At 38.5% G+C, this 16,498-nt stretch overlaps 1 protein-coding gene across 12 annotated transcripts in view; it reads left to right on the top strand.

The window, feature by feature from the left end:
- Nucleotides 1–16,498, top strand: part of LOC133754237 (lysine-specific demethylase 6A-like) — a 211,330-nt gene that overhangs the window by 20,158 nt on the left and 174,674 nt on the right. For 11 of the 12 annotated variants that reach the window (XM_062184736.1, XM_062184729.1, XM_062184730.1 and 8 more), the window contains exons 4-5: nt 5,872–5,921; nt 15,170–15,228. In XM_062184736.1, coding sequence (XP_062040720.1) covers nt 5,872–5,921; nt 15,170–15,228 — 109 coding nt within the window. The remainder of the gene's footprint in view (nt 1–5,871; nt 5,922–15,169; nt 15,229–16,498) is intronic. The other variant, XM_062184735.1, reaches the window with a different exon arrangement.

Here is a 16,498-nt window from a genome sequence, read left to right on the forward strand (position 1 = left end):
AGTTAGTCTTCAGTTATAAATCTTCCTTAACTGGTTAATGTATATAATTTTGTTTTATGAGTGTTTCTGTTTGGGTTCAGTAGTTAAGCCACTGCTTGGAATACCTGCATCCCCTGGCTCTTGTGAACTGGATCAGAAGTGGAATAGGGAGACTGAATACTGGCTCTCATATGGCATAATGCAATTTAGCTATGCCACAATGCTGGCCCTTGCTTTTACTTTATATCTGTTCTTTTAGTTTTCATACTATTAAAATACACTAAGATTTTGTTTCTTCAAGTTTTTAAGAGTTCCTGTCTAATTCAGTTTCTCTTTTTGTAGGCATCTTTTATTAGAATGACATATTTGTAGCAATTTAATGAAGCAGTGTTTACTATTAAATATTCTGTTTAGATTTCTATGGTTTTTTGCAGCTGTTCATTTTCTATTTTAGAGTTCGATGCAGGACATACCATTGCCTTTAGTTGTTTTATCTCCTTATATTCCTCTTGGTCATTTTTATTTTCTCATACTTGCCTTATTTTTGATAATGTTAATAGTTTTGAGGAGTACTGGCTAGTTATTTTGTGGACTGTCTCTCACTTGCAATCATCTGATTTTTTTTTTTAAATCATGTTTGGATTCCAATTAAATAGTTTGTTTTTTTGGAGGAACACCTATGGGGGTAGATTGAAGTTTCATCATATCAAATTAGGAATACATGCTTATTGACATACTTCATTATCTTAATATTAACATATTAATCACTGGCTAAGTGTATGTATTTCATGATTTTTCCACTCTTTGCTCTGTTTTATACTATTTGCTTAGAAAGGAAGACACTATGTGCAGCAAGTAGTAATTGCTGAGTCTGCTTAAAAGGTAAATATATTGCTAAGATACTTGTAATTATTTTGCATAGAAGATTGACCATTTTCATCAGATCATTCATCCAGCCAGTTTACTTAGGTGAGTGTGGACTCAATGATATCTATACTTTGTATTATCATCCTATATTACTTAATTAATTTTCTTGATAAAGTTGCCATATCATTTTGACCATTAAGAGTTGTTTTAGTTCAATCTTTATTGTATTTGGCAAATTTACATCATTTTGGAGATTTTTTGAGCCATTTCCTTTGGTACATCAAAAATCTTCAGGTTTATGTTAATTGATTCTATTCGTACAATCAACCTTTTCTTCAAGGAATACTAGTTACTTTTAATTGAGAATTATATGAAAGATGACAGTTTTGGAACTGAGTATGCTTACTGCTTATGGGTGCCATTGCTTCTAGGCTGGTACCTGACAGAACATGGAAATATTAACACATGGGCTTGGATATATTCATCTACTGATATTTTTGTGTGTTAATTCTTAGTTAAGCATTATATGAGTTTATACTGAGGTCTCATCTCTATAATTTATTAATATATATATGTTGCACCCTATTTTGTTTCTTACTTAAATCACCTAGTCCTTAAGTGAGATACCTGACTCCTGTGATCAGCTATTCATTTAGTTGTTCAGCTTCAGTATATATAAATAATTATATCTAAACTGCTAATGTGTACTCTTGGGGGAAACATTGTATCAGTTAAGAGTACAGGGTTATTGTAGAATTCCTTTGGATTTTTAGTTTATAAATTACTTAAGTCAACACATACTACCTGGTCCCTTTCAGTGATCTTTTCTGACACTTTTGTAGCACTAAAGTGTTTTCTCACATTTTACATTCTATTCTGGAATACCTAAATGATTTTAAATATTAAAATACATTTTCATTCTTTTTGCTATGAAGTTTTATGGACCTTGATAAGTACTACAACCAGAAATATGATGAGTATGATTTTAGAGGAAGTGAAAAATTGCTGAATGTTTCTGGGAAGCAACTTTTGGGGAAGTCCCCAAAAGTTTGGGTTCTATCTCAACTGTGTTTTGCAGAGCTAAACCACAAAATAGTATTTGGATTAAGGAGAAAAGAGAATGATAATCTAAGAAAGTAATAGTCTTAAGTGAAAATGATGACTTTTAAATAGTGAGACAGAAGAAATATCAAGGATGGATAAATATTACTGGTGTGAACTTTTAATTTTTGGCACTTTGATTAAGGTGAATTTATCTGAGAGTATATACTGTCATGTTAGTAACATCAGAAGTGTTAAGTTTTTGATAGCTAGAAGTAACAGATTGTTAAATTTTTGTTTTTCTTGTTCATCTGGTTTTTATTTTAATGTGTCTACTGCATTGCCCAAGATAGTTTCTAATCATTTCAGAAGAAAAGATTTTTGCTTCAGTCCAGCAGGAAAATTAGTAATAGATGAAATAAACTGCTGGTTGTTAACAAGACAAATTGGAGCACTTTACTAACGTAAAATTTTTTTACTGTATTTTTCCCCTCATCTGTCTTTCTATTTGTTTTTATTTTAAAATTTCCTTTTAATAAATGGATTATTTAGATATGTTTTTGAATAATTTTAAACTGGGTAGTAGTTACTGTTCATATTGCCTGATTTCCAATTTGATTCTTGGATGATCAGAGAATATAGTATTGTGGTAGAGAGCTTCCCAAAGTAGAAAAACTTACACTGGGAATGGAATGAAGCCATTATTTACTTGATTGTAACTCTTTCACTTTCTTCTGTCAACACACAGTGATAATGCTGGCCAATGCCAGACAGGGTTCAGCTCAGTATATGAGAAAAAAAAATTAGGTTTATTAAGGAAAACTAGTTAAACATTATCAATAACTATATATACATGAGCAGTTTTGTTTCAATCACTGGAGCTGCAATTGTAACATTAAGACAGCCAATCAAAGATGTGTATAACCATATATGGGGGACAAAGAAGCTAAATATGTGTGTGTGTATGTGTATGTGTATGTATGTGTGTGCATGTGCATGTAAAGAAATGCCAGGGCCAGCACTGTGGTGTAGAGTTAAAGCTGTCATCTGCAGTGCTGGCCTCCTATGTGAGTGCTCTACTTCTGATGCAGCTCTCTGCTATGGCCTGGGAAAGCAGTAGAAAATGGCCCAAGTCCATGAGCTCCTGCACCCACATGGGTGGCCTGGAAGATGTACTAGCTTTGGATCAGCCCATCTCCAGCTTTTACACTCATTTGAGGAGTTAACCAGGTGGTGGAAGATTTCTCTCTCTGTCTGCTTCTGCAACTCTGCCTTTCAAATAAATCAAATAAAATCTTTAGAAAAAACAAAACAAAACACACATCTGGTTTAAAAAAAAGAAATGCCTTTCTTTGAGGCTCAGTCCTTTAGGATTTGATTCCAGCTGAGACTTATGCTGGCCTTCTTGGTGAAGGCCTTGGTGTTTCCCTTCTCTGTTCAACAATCCCATTAAATTTTCTGGGGATTTGTGGCCAAGATTAAGATGGTGGCTTTAGTTTTACCTCCCTTATCAACAAGGGCTTGGGGTACCTGGGGAATTTGGAAAAGAGTGGACTTTGTGACACAGGACTTCTTGCTGCATAGGGGGTGACCCTCCCCTGATGTATCAGGTCTCAGGCCCTAGAAGCACAAAGGAAAGAGGTGGGCACAGGATTCAAAGGAGAACCACCCATGGAAAATGTTAGGAACCTGGATTCATTTGGTTTGGCAGATCTGTCCTGAGTGGCAGAAGGGGAGCTTGGTGCCCTCTCAAAGTTCCCCAGTAAGAAGATAGCATACAGAGATGAAACTGCTGGGGCCGATGCTGTGGTGTAGTGGGTAAAGCCATCTCCTAGAGTGCTGGCATCCCATATGGGCACCTGTTCGAGTCCCAGCTGCTCCACTTCCCATCCTGCTCACTGCTGTGGCCTGGAAAGCACCTGTGTGGGAGTCATGTAAGAAACTCCTCGCTCCTGGCTTTATTGGCACAGCTCCAGCTGTTGTGGCCATTGGGGAGTGAACCATCAGATGGAAGACCTCTCTCTCTCTCTCTCTCTCTCTCTCTCTCTCTCTCTTTCTCTCTTTCCCCCTCTCTCTCTGCCTTGCCTCTCTGTGTAGCTCTGACTTTCAAGTAAAATAAATAAATCTTTAGGAAAAAAAAAGAAAAAATAAGCCGGTGCTGTGGCTTAACAGGCTAATCCTCTGCCTTGTGGCGCCGGCACACTGGGTTCTAGTCCCGGTCGGGGCCCCGGATTCTATCCGGGTTGCCCCTCTTCCAGGCCAGCTCTCTGCTATGGCCCGGGAAGGCAGTGGAAGATGGCCCTAGTGTTTGGGCCCTGCACCCGCGTGGGAGACCAGGAGAAGCACCTGGCTCCTGGCTTTGGATCAGCGTGGTGCGCCGGTCACAGCGGCCATTGGAGGGTGAACCAACGGCAAAAAGGAAGACCTTTCTCTCTGTCTCTCTCTCTCACTATCCACTCTGCCTGTCAAAAAAAAAAAAAAAAAAAAGAAATTCATTACAGTATAGTTCCAAGCATATCCCGAGTATACTATAGTGTGTTCCGTATACTGTTCCTTTGGTCTCTCTTACTGCTGTTTTCAGGTTTTATGTTTTGTATTGTTTACTTTGAGGTGATGTTTAGTCCTAGTTAATTAACTAAAAAAGTGTCTCAGTAACCTTTAACAAATAACTGCTTAGCTCTCATCTGAAGAGATGAAAAGTTCATTTGGACAGTAGTGGACTTTTTTTTTTGGTATTGTATACTTTTAATATAGTTATGTAATTTATTTCTTTAATTTTTTTAATTGCATGTGCCTTATTTTACTTTATTTTTAAGACTGATAGGAGCTATTTTATGTGATTTGCAACTTTGTATCCTTTAGATAAGTTATGAGATAAGGGAAAATTTTGGAATTAAATTGAAGTAGTTGAATAAGATGTGAAAAGAAGCATCACATATAAGCATTAACTTTGTCCTTTACTTGGCTGAGTTTTTATTTTTCAGGGAAGTGAATTTCATGTTTAAAAAACTGCATTTGCGGCCGGCGCCGTGGCTTAACAGGCTAATCCTCTGCCTTGCGGCGCCAGCACACTGGGTTCTAGTCCCGGTTGGGGCGCTGGATTCTATCCCGGTTGCCCCTCTTCCAGGCCAGCTCTCTGCTATGGCCCAGGAGTACAGTGGAGGATGGCCCAAGTCCTTGGGCCCTGCACCCGCATGGGAGACCAGCAGAAGTACCTGGCTCCTGGCTTCGGATCAGCGAGATGCACTGGCCGCAGCGGCCATTGGAGGGTGAACCAACGGCAAAAAGGAAGACCTTTCTCTCTCTCTCTATCCACTTTGCCTGTCAAAACAACAACAACAACAACAACAAAAACTGCATTTGTTATAATATATAATTGTTACAAATATTCTTGGCTGGTGCCGCGGCTCAATAGGCTAATCCTCCACCTGTGGCGCCAGCACACCGGGTTCTAGTCCCAGTCAAGGCGCCGGATTCTGTCCTGGTTGCCTCTCTACCAGTCCAGCTCTCTGCTGTGGCCTGGGAGTGCAGTGGAGGATGGCCCAAGTCCTTGGGCTCTGTACCCGCATGGGAGATCAGGAGAAGCACCTGGCTCCTGGCTTTAGATCAGTGCAGTGTGCCGGCCGCAGTGACCGTTGAGGGGTGAACCAACCGAAAAAGGAAGAGCTTTCTCTCTCTTTCTCTCACTGTCCACTCTGCCTGTCAAAAAAAAAAAAAAAAAAAAAAGAAAATGTTCTTGAGTTTTAATTCCTGGAGATTGTCAAGTTGGTTCAAGTATTTGCCGATATTTTACATGTGTTAAATGCATGAGTAAGTTAGCTTATGATATTTGTATATCTGATTAAGTTGTTAGATCTTGAATTTTACATTGTTTGGGCTTACATTGTTGAGAAATGGGTAGAAATGGCTATATTAAAATGTTTAATATTTTATTGTGGATTTTTAAATGATATAAAGTGACTAATATTATTTTCCCTTTTCCAGCATTATCTGCATATCAGAAATATTACAGTTTACAGACTGACTATTGGAAGGTTAGTACAAACCCAATTTTGTTTTTCTTTATCATCTGATTTTATAAATGACAAAATACTAGCTGTAAGGAAGAGACAGAAAAGGGAAAAGCTAATTTTTTTGTGAACATTTTATGTCCAATTTTTTGTTATTTTAATTAATTAATTTTATTTATTTGAAAAATAGTAAAGGAGATGGAGACAGAGATGTCTCTCCTCCTCTCTTTCATTCCCTGAATCCCCTACAACAGCCAGCGCTTGTCAAGGCTGAAGCTACTTGTGGGCATGTACAATGTAATTTCCCATCCTGGTTCATATCTCACATAGATATAATTCTAAACATAGCCTGAAAAGTATGCAGATAAGAACAGAATTTGTTTAAGAGTGGTAGAATAAACATAACTTATATGTAAGTACTGGCTATCCTACACAGAGAGAAATATCTATAATGAGTGGCCCAGAGAATTGCCCATGAGTGACAGAGAAGAAACAAGAATAGTACCTCCTAGGGTGATCAGTGATGAAGAGACCTCTTTCCAACTATGAGCAACTGTGGGGAGTGGGGGAGAGAGCATGAGAGCAAGTGATTGAGATCTCCTCTCATCTGCTGGTTCACTCTCAGCTAGAGCTTGGCTGAAACAGGCTCAGGTCAGGAGCTGAGAATTCAGTCCAGGTGTCTCACATGGATTACAGAGATCCAAGCACTTGAATAGTCACCTACTTCCAGGGTGCACAGATAGCAGGAAGCTTAATTGGAGAGCCAATTTAAAACTTGAACCTAGGCACTCTGATAGTAAGTATGGGTGTCCTTAGGAATCCACCTTGCCAAACACCTATTCCTCTCTTAAAGCTCTTTTCTGGTGGCATTTTTATTGGAAAAAGAAAAATCTAAGTAATACTTCAAATGCAAACAAAATTTGGTTCCAAAAAAACAACAAAATAAAAGCCCATAAAACTTTCTATCCTTTGTTAAAGTTTGTAATAAGATACAGTTTCTTATTTTTTTAACTTTTATTTAATGAGTATAAATTTCCAAAGTACAGCTTATGGATTACAATGGCTCCCCGCCCCATAACTGCCCTCCCACCCGCAATCCTCCCCTTTACTTGCTCCCTCTCTCCTTCCATTCACATCAAGATTCATTTTCAATTCTCTTTATATACAGAAAATCAGTTCAGTATATATTAAGTAAAGATTTCCACAGTTTGCACACAAATAGCAACACAAAGTGAAAAACACTGTTGGAGTACTAGTTATAGCGTTAAATCACAATGTACAGCACATTAAGGACAGAGATCCTACATGAGAAGTAAGTGTACAGTGACTCCTGTTGTTGACTTAACAAATTGACACTCTTGTTTATGGCATCAGTAATCACCCTAGGCTCTTGTCATGAGTTGCCAAGGCTATGGAAGCCTTTTGAGTTCACCAGCTCTGATCATATTTCGACAAGGTCATAGTCAAAGTGGAAGTTCTCTCCTACCTTCAGAGAAAGGTACCTCCTTTTTTGATGACCTGTTAAGATACAGTTTCATGACTAGAGATCTAGACTAAAACAGTGTATTTTAGAACTCTAAATGAGGGACCCACGCAGTGGCTCACTTGGTTAATCCTCAGCCTGCGTTGCCGGCATCCCATATGGGTGCTGGGTTCTAGTCCTGGTTGCTCCTCTCCAATCCAGCTCTCTGCTGTGGCCTGGGAATGCAGTGGAGGATGGTCCAAGTGCTTGAGCCCTGCACCCACATGGGAGACCAGATAGAAGCACCTGGCTCCTGGCTTCGGATCAGCGTAGCTCCGGCTGTAGCAGCCATTTGGGGGGTGAATCAACGGTAAAGGAAGATCTTTCTCTTTGTCTCTCTCGCTCATTGTCTAACTCTGTCAAATTAAAAAAAAAAAGAACTATAAATGAAGGAAATGTATTTGCAGTAATGGGGCTGTATCTACAGAGGAAGGAGACTAGGACACCATTCAGATACTACATTTGCATATTTTCTTATAGATAGCTGCATATGTATAAGAACTTTTAAATTACATGTAGACATATTACCTAACACATTACAGTGATACATTATAATTTATATTGCATTGTTTGGGAGATAATGATAAGGGAAAGAGTCTGTACATATTAAGTACAAACCCAGTGTTTTTTTCCCTCCAATATTTGTATCTGTGATTTGTTGAATTTTGTTGCCATTTAGGTGTGCAAGGCTAAATGTAATGATGAATCAGTAACTGTCTTTTAGAGGGGGTGTATAAATTCTCTTTTGTCTGTCATTATTGATACTCTTCTTTTACTTTTATTAAGAAAAATAATTTTGAGTTTACTTTTTTAAAGGATTTTATTTATTTTAAAGATTTATTTATTTATTTACTTGAAATTCAGTTACAAAGAAAGAGGAGAGGCAGGGAAAAAGAGAGAGAGAGAGAGAGAGAGAGGTCTTCCACCCGCTGGTTCACTCCCCAGATGGCCGCAACAGCCAGAGCTGATCTGAAGCCAGGAGCCAGGAGCTTCCTCCAGGTCTTCCCACGTGGGTGCAGGGGCCCAGGGACTTGGGCCATCTTCTACTACTTTCCCAGGCCACAGCAGAGAGCTGGATTGGAAGAGGAGCAGCTGGGACTAGAACCATCGCCCATATGGGATGCCGGTGCATCATGCTAGGGCTCTAACCTGCTGCGCCACTGTGCCGGCCCCTATTTATTTGAGAGGTAGAGTTACAGACAGTAACTCTACAAATAGCTGCGCTGGCTGGAGCTGAGTCAATCCAAAGTCAGGAGCCAGGAGCTTCTTCTAGGCCATCCTAAGTTCTTTCTTACCCAGGCCATAGCAGAAGGCTGGATAGGAAGAGGAGCATCCAGGACTCCAAATGGCGCACATATGGGATGCCAGTGCCACAGCTGGAGAATTAATTTACTACAGCACAACACCGGCCCCTGAGTTCACTTTTTTTTATTTGAAAGAAAGAGAGAGTAGAGAGATGGAGAAATCATCAACCACAAGTTAACATCTCTAATGCACACAGCAGTTGGGATTGGGGCAGCTCAGAACCTGGTGCATGTACTCCAACAGACGGCTGCAATGGCCGGAGCTGTGCCAATCTGAAGCCAGGAGCCAGGAGCTTCCTCCAGGTCTTCCCACATGGGTGCAAGGGGCCAAGGTGCAGGGGCCCCATCTTCTACTGCTTTCCCAGTTTATAGCAGAGTGCTGGATCAGAAGTGGAGAATCCAGGACTTGAACTAGCACCCATATGCGATACCAGTGCTGCAGGCAGTGGCTTTACTCGCTATGCCACTGTGCTAGCCCCTCAAATTTATTTTAAAAGTCAGAGTTACTTACAGAGTGGGAAAAACACACACAGAGAATCCTCCATCTGCAAATTCACTCCCTAGATACCTGCAACAGCTAGTACTGGCCCAGGCTGAAGCCAAAGTCAGTTGCTTCATTTGGGTCTCCCACATGGGTAGCAGGGACCGAAGAACTTGGTCCATCTTCTGCTGCTTTTGCCAGGCCATTAACAGGGTACTGGATCAGAAACTGAGCAATTGGGATATGAACCAAGCACCTGTATCAAATGCTGGCGTCTCAAATGTCCCTGCTCATTACACCACAGTGTGGGCCCAGATAAATAAATCTTTAAAAAAAGATATGTGTTGTTTGTGACATTTGTGAGTTTCTTACTTTTTATTTTCTAATTTTTCTCCATTTTAAAGAATGCATTTTGTAATTTCTTTTATGGTTTACAATGGAGGATATTTCATGTGCTATTGAGAAGAACGACTATTGTTTTAATTGGGTGAAGTTTTTTGCAAATAAATATGTTAAATGCATTGTTCAAACAGTTTTTTTGAAGTTCATCTTTCCCTTAGTTGCTCTTTATGTAATGGAATGTGTGATGCTAAAGTTTCTGACGCATATGGATACATTTTCTGTTTTCTTCTGAATAGTCTTTTTGATTTATGTATTTTGATGCTTTCTTGTTTAACACATTTACATTTGTAAATTTTTTGTCTCTTTTGAAGGGAATTATAAAACATTCTGACTTGCTTCTCATAACAGTTTTCATCTTGAGGTGTAATATTGAGTTGCCAGTTTTATTTTTTTTTATTACTGTGTGCATGGTATTTAACTTTGTCCTTTTTAAAATCTACTTATTCCTCTGAATCTAAAGTATTCTTCTGAAGAAAACTCAGTTGATCTTTCAATTTTAGCTTGAGTATTTCCTGCATCATTATTGGATTATTTTATTCTGATAATTTGTGTCATTAGATTTACGTTTTCCAATTATTTTCTGTCTGATGTGTTTTTCTGCCTTTTCTTCCTGCTTAATTGCTTTATTTTAATTGCTTATTAAATGAGGTTTTAAATGTATTAGTATAATTACCTTTTCTTTTTGTTATTCCCTTAGTGGTTTTTTCAGGCTATCAGATTTGTACTTCAGATTTATAGTAATTGAATTCCTAGAAGATACAGGAATGGTACTTTTTTTTTTTTTTCCTTTTAAAGACTTACTTATCTATTTGAAAGGCAATGTTAGAGAGAGGCAGAGGCAGAGGCAGAGAGAGAGAGAGAAGTCTGCCATCTATTGGTTCACAGTTGCTGAGTATAGAGGTTCTATTCTGCCCTGCTCTGTTGTAATCCACAGGGAGGCTGCTGCTATCCCAGCCAGCTCTCCATGGGTATTCCTTCTAACCTGTTTGAGCCCTGGAGCTATGATACGATGGGAGGAAGATCCTTCAGATCTGTTTATAAATGTATCAGTATTTCATTGTATATTTGTTTGGTGAGTAATTTTGCTTTGTGTATATATCTGCCCTTGTATATTATAGTAAAAGAATAATAGATATTTAGATTGTTTTCATGTCTCAGGCAGTGTCCAATGCTGCAATGAACATCCAAGTGTAGATATTTCTTTTTTTCAACATATAAAGATTTATTATTGTTTATTTTGAAGGCTTTACAGAGCGAGAAAAAGAGTGGGTGAATCAGAAGGAGAGAGATATTCCATCTGTTGGTTTACTTACCAAATGGCTGCAAAGGCCAGGGCTATGCCAGGCTGAAGCTAGGAGACAGGAGTTGTTTCTGGATCTCCTGTGTGGGTGCAAGGGTCCAAGCACTTCGGCCATTTCCCACTGCTTTCTGAGGCCCTTTAATAGGGAGCTGAATCAGAAGTGGAGCGATCGGTCTGGAATCAGTGCCAATGTATAATGCTGGAGTCGCATTTGGTGGCTTTACCCTCTGTACCACAATGCTGGCCCCATAGATATTTCTTCAAGAAAAAGATTGTGTTTAATTTAATTACATATGTACTCTCAAGTTGTATAATTAGATTAGGTGGTTGAGTTCTGTATTAAATTTTTTGAGGAATCTATCTACTATTGTCAGTAAAGACTGTATGCACTATTTTGTAGTCTAATCACTATATTTGGGGTTCAAAACTTGTTATCTTTTAACTTTTTTTCATAATAGCCATCCTATCAATGTGAAGTACTGTCTCTCTGTATTTTTTTTTAATACTTATTTTATTTTGGTCAGTGCTGTGACATAGTAGGTAAAAGCGGCACCTTATAGCCTTGGTGCCCTCATATGGACACTGGTTTGGGTTCTGGCTGCTTCACTTCTGATTCAGCTGCCTAAAAATGTGCCTGGAAAAGCAGCAGAAGGTGGCCCAAGTACTTGAGTCCTTGCCCCCATGTGAGAAGAAGCTTTCAGTGTGAACCATTGGGTCTAAAACTGCTCTCTCTCTGTCTCTCCTCTGTGTGCTCCACCCCACCCCCCCAACTCAATTCTGCTTTTTAGATAAGTAAATTTTTTTAAAGATTTATTTATTTGGAAGAGTTACACAGAGGAGAGGCAGAGAGAGAGAGAGAGAGAGAGAGAGAGAGAGAGAGAGAGAGAGAGAGAGAGAGAGAGAAAGAGAGAGAAAAAGAGAGAGATATCTTCCATAGATGGTTTACTCCCCAGTTGGCCACAATGGCTGGAGCTTGCCGATCCGAAGCCAGGAGTCAGGAGCTTCTTTGTGGTCTCCCACTCGGGTGCAGGGGTCCAAGAACTTGGGCCATCTTCCACTGCTTTTCCATTTCATAGCAGAGAGCTGGATCAGAAGTGGAGCAGCCGGGTCTTGAACCAGTGTCCATATGGGATGCCGGCTCTTCAGGCCAGGGCGTTAACCTGCTGTGCCACAGTGCTGGTCCCAGATAAGTAAATCTTTAAAAGAAAAAAAGAAAAAAAGAAATTTTATTTATTAGAAGGTCAGAGTTGAAGAAAGTGGAAGACATACAGAGAAAAATTTATATCTGCTGGTTCATTACCCAAATGGCTGCAAACAGGTGCCCAGAACTTCTTCTGGGTGCTCTCCATGGCTGTCAATGCTGAAGCACTTGTGTCATCCTCCATTGCTTTTCCTGGCAGTTTACTGGGGTACCACACAGCATGCAACAACTTTACCCTCTGTGCCACTGCACTGGCCCCTACAGTTTTGGTTCTAATGTCCCAATTACTATTTTTTTTTTAACTTTTATTTCATAAATATAGATTTCCAAAGTACAACTTCTGGATGATAGCAGCTTTTCCCCCCATAACCACCCTTCCACCACAACCATCTCCTCTCCTACTCCCTATCCCATCCCACTTTTCATCAAGATTTATTTTCAATTATCTTTATATACAGAAGACCAATTTAGTATATACTAAGTAAAGATTTCAACAGTTTGCACCTGCCATCTTAGAGGAAGCTGGCTCCTGGCTTTGTATCGGCGCAAATCCAGCTGTTGTGGCAATTTGGAGAGTGAACCAATGGAAGGAAGTCCTTTCTCTCTGTCTCTCCCTCTCACTGTCTGTAAGTCTAACTCTCAAATAAATAAATAAATTCTTAAAAAATAAGATTCAAGTACAAAAGGATGTCAAAAATTTCTTTTAATTATTTAGAGGAAGAATCAAGAGAATTATCCTGAAGGACTCATGAGTCTTTTTGTCTGTTAAAGCTTTAACTGACTTTCTCAAAGCATATAATCATAAACAAATGTTATCTTATTTGTTCCTTCAGGGATTCAACAAGCAAAATGTTTTGACCTTTCTCAAAAACTACTGCCAAGACCTTTGCTTTCTTTTTTTAAAATTATTTATTTATTTATTTTTGACAGGCAGAGTGGACAGTGAGAGAGAGAAACAGAGAGAAAGGTCTTCCTTGTGCTGTGGGTTCACCCTGCAATGGCCACCGCGGCTGGCATGCTGCGATCGGTGCACCACGCTGATCCGAAGGCAGGAGCCAGGTGCTTCTCCTGGTCTCCCGTGGGGTACAGGGCCCAAGCACTTGGGCCATCCTCCTCTGCACTCCCGGGCCATAGCAGAGGGCTGGCCTGGAAGAGGGGCAACCAGGACAGAATCCAGTGCCCTGACCAGGACTAGAACCTGGGGTGCTGGCGCCGCAGGCGGAGTATTAACCTATTGAGCCGCATCACTGGCCAAGACCTTTGCTTTCACTGGGGCACTTCTGTCTCTTGGTAACCACTTTGTTAATTGTGCTTTGTCTTAAGAATCCTACTGTTCAAGCCATATTTTCAAAAAAACTTCATGTCTTTTGGTCTGGTGCTATAGCTCATTGGCTTAAAGCCCTGGCCTGAAGTGCTGGCATCCCATGGGGCGCCAGTTCTAATCCCTGCTGTTCCTTTTCCAATCCAGCTCTCTGCTGGGATAGAAGTAGAAGATGGCCCAAGTCCTTGGGCCTCTGCACCCACATGGGAGACCTGGACGAAGCTCCTGGCACCTGGCTTCGGATTGGTGCAGCTCTGGCTGTTGCAGCCATTAAATAGTGAACCAACAGATAGAAGACTTCTTTCTCTGTCTCTACCTCTCTCTGTAACTCTTTCAAATAAATAAAATAAATCTTAAAAAAAAAAACAAAACCTGCAGATCTTAATCCCGCTTGTTTAGAGTTTCCATTGAAAGCTTTGTTCTTTCCTGCAGCACCGCTGGCAACAATTTTGGCATCCATTAATAGAGTTTGCAGCTCTTTAAATTTTCAGCCAAAATTCTATAAATTGAACCTTTGAAATGTGTATCGTGTTGACTTTTTTCTTGATGATAATAATTAGTCCCTTTCAATATGAGGAGAAAAAGAGGACAGTTTTTTCTTCTATAGTGGATGTAGATGGGCTGCTCTTTTGGGCTTCATCTCTAACATCATCAGCATCCATTTTTAAACTTCTCATTTTTTGGGGGGCAGTGTTCCCATAAAGTTGTACTAAAGCCTCAGTTATTTTGCCATCATTGCACCAAAATTTTTATTTTGTCTTCAATATTGTAATTCATATTGATGTGTTTATAGATCTTCTTTTCAAAGTGATACTATAAAAGACTATTACGAGTTATTTGGTGCAGAATGCTTTTTATACTTTTTCATAGCATGCAATTGCCATCAACCTTTTTAGACTCCTCATAAATTTATAGTCAACATAGGATCTAAATAAAATTTGCTTATATTCTTTTGAGTTGTTGTTAACAATACCTCTCTGTAAAGTTCCTTCTACAAAAAGACTTGATCTGGTTAGATTTGGGTGAGAAGTAACAAAAGCGCCTTTATAATTATACCTCTCTGAAAGAAACGGACAGCATTCCCTTTCTTCGATAACAAAAATACAGATACCTGTGTTTAACCAGCAAGTAGGGGAGGTTGAGAAAGAGTTCAGAGGAAAAAAGAAAGGAATGAAGGGGAGGAGGAAGATGGACAGAAGAGAGTGAACCAGAGGGTAGAACCTTTCTCTCTCTCTCTCTGTCTCTCTCTCTCTCTCTCACTCTCACTCTTGAGTTTAAAAGTAAATTTGAAAATATTTAAAGAAAAACTCTGTGTTTAGGGATACTCATGGAAACTGAGTTCCTACTAATGTCTGTGGCAGAGAGTCAGCAGGTTGTAGTTCATAGGGACCTGCCAATGCAAGTGAGAAAGCTGAATTGCATTTGGAGCTCCTGGTTTTGTCTTGCCCAACCTAGCTATTGTAGCTCTTTGGGGGGAATAAAACAGTGGATTAAAGATATTTTTGTCTGTCTTTACTGTTTTTATGCCTTTCAAAAAACAAAACAAAGCAAAAGCCTCAAATATTTTCCAAGTTACTTAGCTTCTATTTTAGCTGTTCAACATGTTTAATTAAGCATATTAATATATGATGCAGAAGTTTCAGAATGTAAAACATCTATGTGCTTGACTTATTATTAAGTTATGTAGAGGATATAAAATTGTATACTAAAGGTTTCTCTTTTTTTAAACAAACATAAACAGAATGCTGCATTTTTATATGGACTTGGTTTGGTCTACTTCTACTACAATGCATTTCATTGGTAAGTTGTCTTATACCAGGTGTTTGCAGTAAATCATGATCTTTGTGGGGAACATGCAAAATATTCTAATATATAAAAAATAGATTATCTAGTAATCTCATTCTAAGTTCACAACTTCGTATTAATAAAAACAATGAAATACACTTTAGTATTGAAAATTAACAGTAATAGTAGCATACAAGGTATTGTAGTTTATAAAGTATTGGACTTTTTTTTGACCTTATTATTTTGACTATTATATGACAATCCAAAGACAGGTGCCCATAGCCAACATTTGTTACCATGTTGTATAAATTACCTTGAATGTTTATTACAGTGTTAAATTTGTATTGATGGTTACTTGATAAAGTTTTCCAAAAGGAATATTTAACTTGCTTTGTTTCTCCTAGTAATTATCTTTCTTTGTCCTCTTGTTTTGGGCTATTTAATTAAGTCCAATATGTCTGTACTGAATTTTGTTAGATAGCCTATGTGGATAAAAAAACTTTTAGTATCCCAGTCACCCCCATGAATTGTGTTGCTTTAAGTGATACATAAAATTAAGCTACCTACGGTGTTATGTAGTAAGTGCTGTATAAAACTAATAACAGATTGGGACCAGTCTGAGTCTGTATCAGTTTCTTGAAGACTATCAAGTATTTTGAATTCTGAACTTGGGAAATAGCAGATATCTTAGTTTAATTCCCTAATTTTTTTGATTTGGGAAATGGGATTTTATGTTTTTATCCAATGTTAAGTAATTATTTAGTGAAACAGAAGATCTGGTATAGCCTAGTAATTTAACATGTAATATTTAAAGAGAGAAAAAAGAAGAATGTTTTGAATGTAATTATCATGTTGAAATCTCAAGACTTTTAGAATGCTTAAAATTGGGAAGATTATAGAAAGTTACAGAAGTTGGCAATACAACTAGGTTTACTTAGGAGAAGACTCTGGATTTTCTTCATTGATTATCAAGTTCTGGTAAAAAGATATAAGACAATATAGAATGAAGGTAAAGGTAGATTGATGGACCAATTAATATTGAATTAAATTAGAAAGCCCAGAAACAGTATCAAGTTAACATGGTTCTTTTATTTATAGGAAATGTGACATTAAGTTGCTGTCAAAACAAGAATGATTTTTTTTATAAATTACATTCGAATATAGGAAGCTCATATAGAAACAAATAAAAGCTTCCCTCCATCTATATCACACTTGCTTATAATTGTCTCTAAATGTGAAGTAAAAATAAAACTTTTTTAAGTAGACTTCAAGGAGCATAATGGAA

This window comes from Lepus europaeus, chromosome Y, assembly GCF_033115175.1.
Source record: "Lepus europaeus isolate LE1 chromosome Y, mLepTim1.pri, whole genome shotgun sequence".
NCBI lineage: Eukaryota > Metazoa > Chordata > Mammalia > Lagomorpha > Leporidae > Lepus > Lepus europaeus.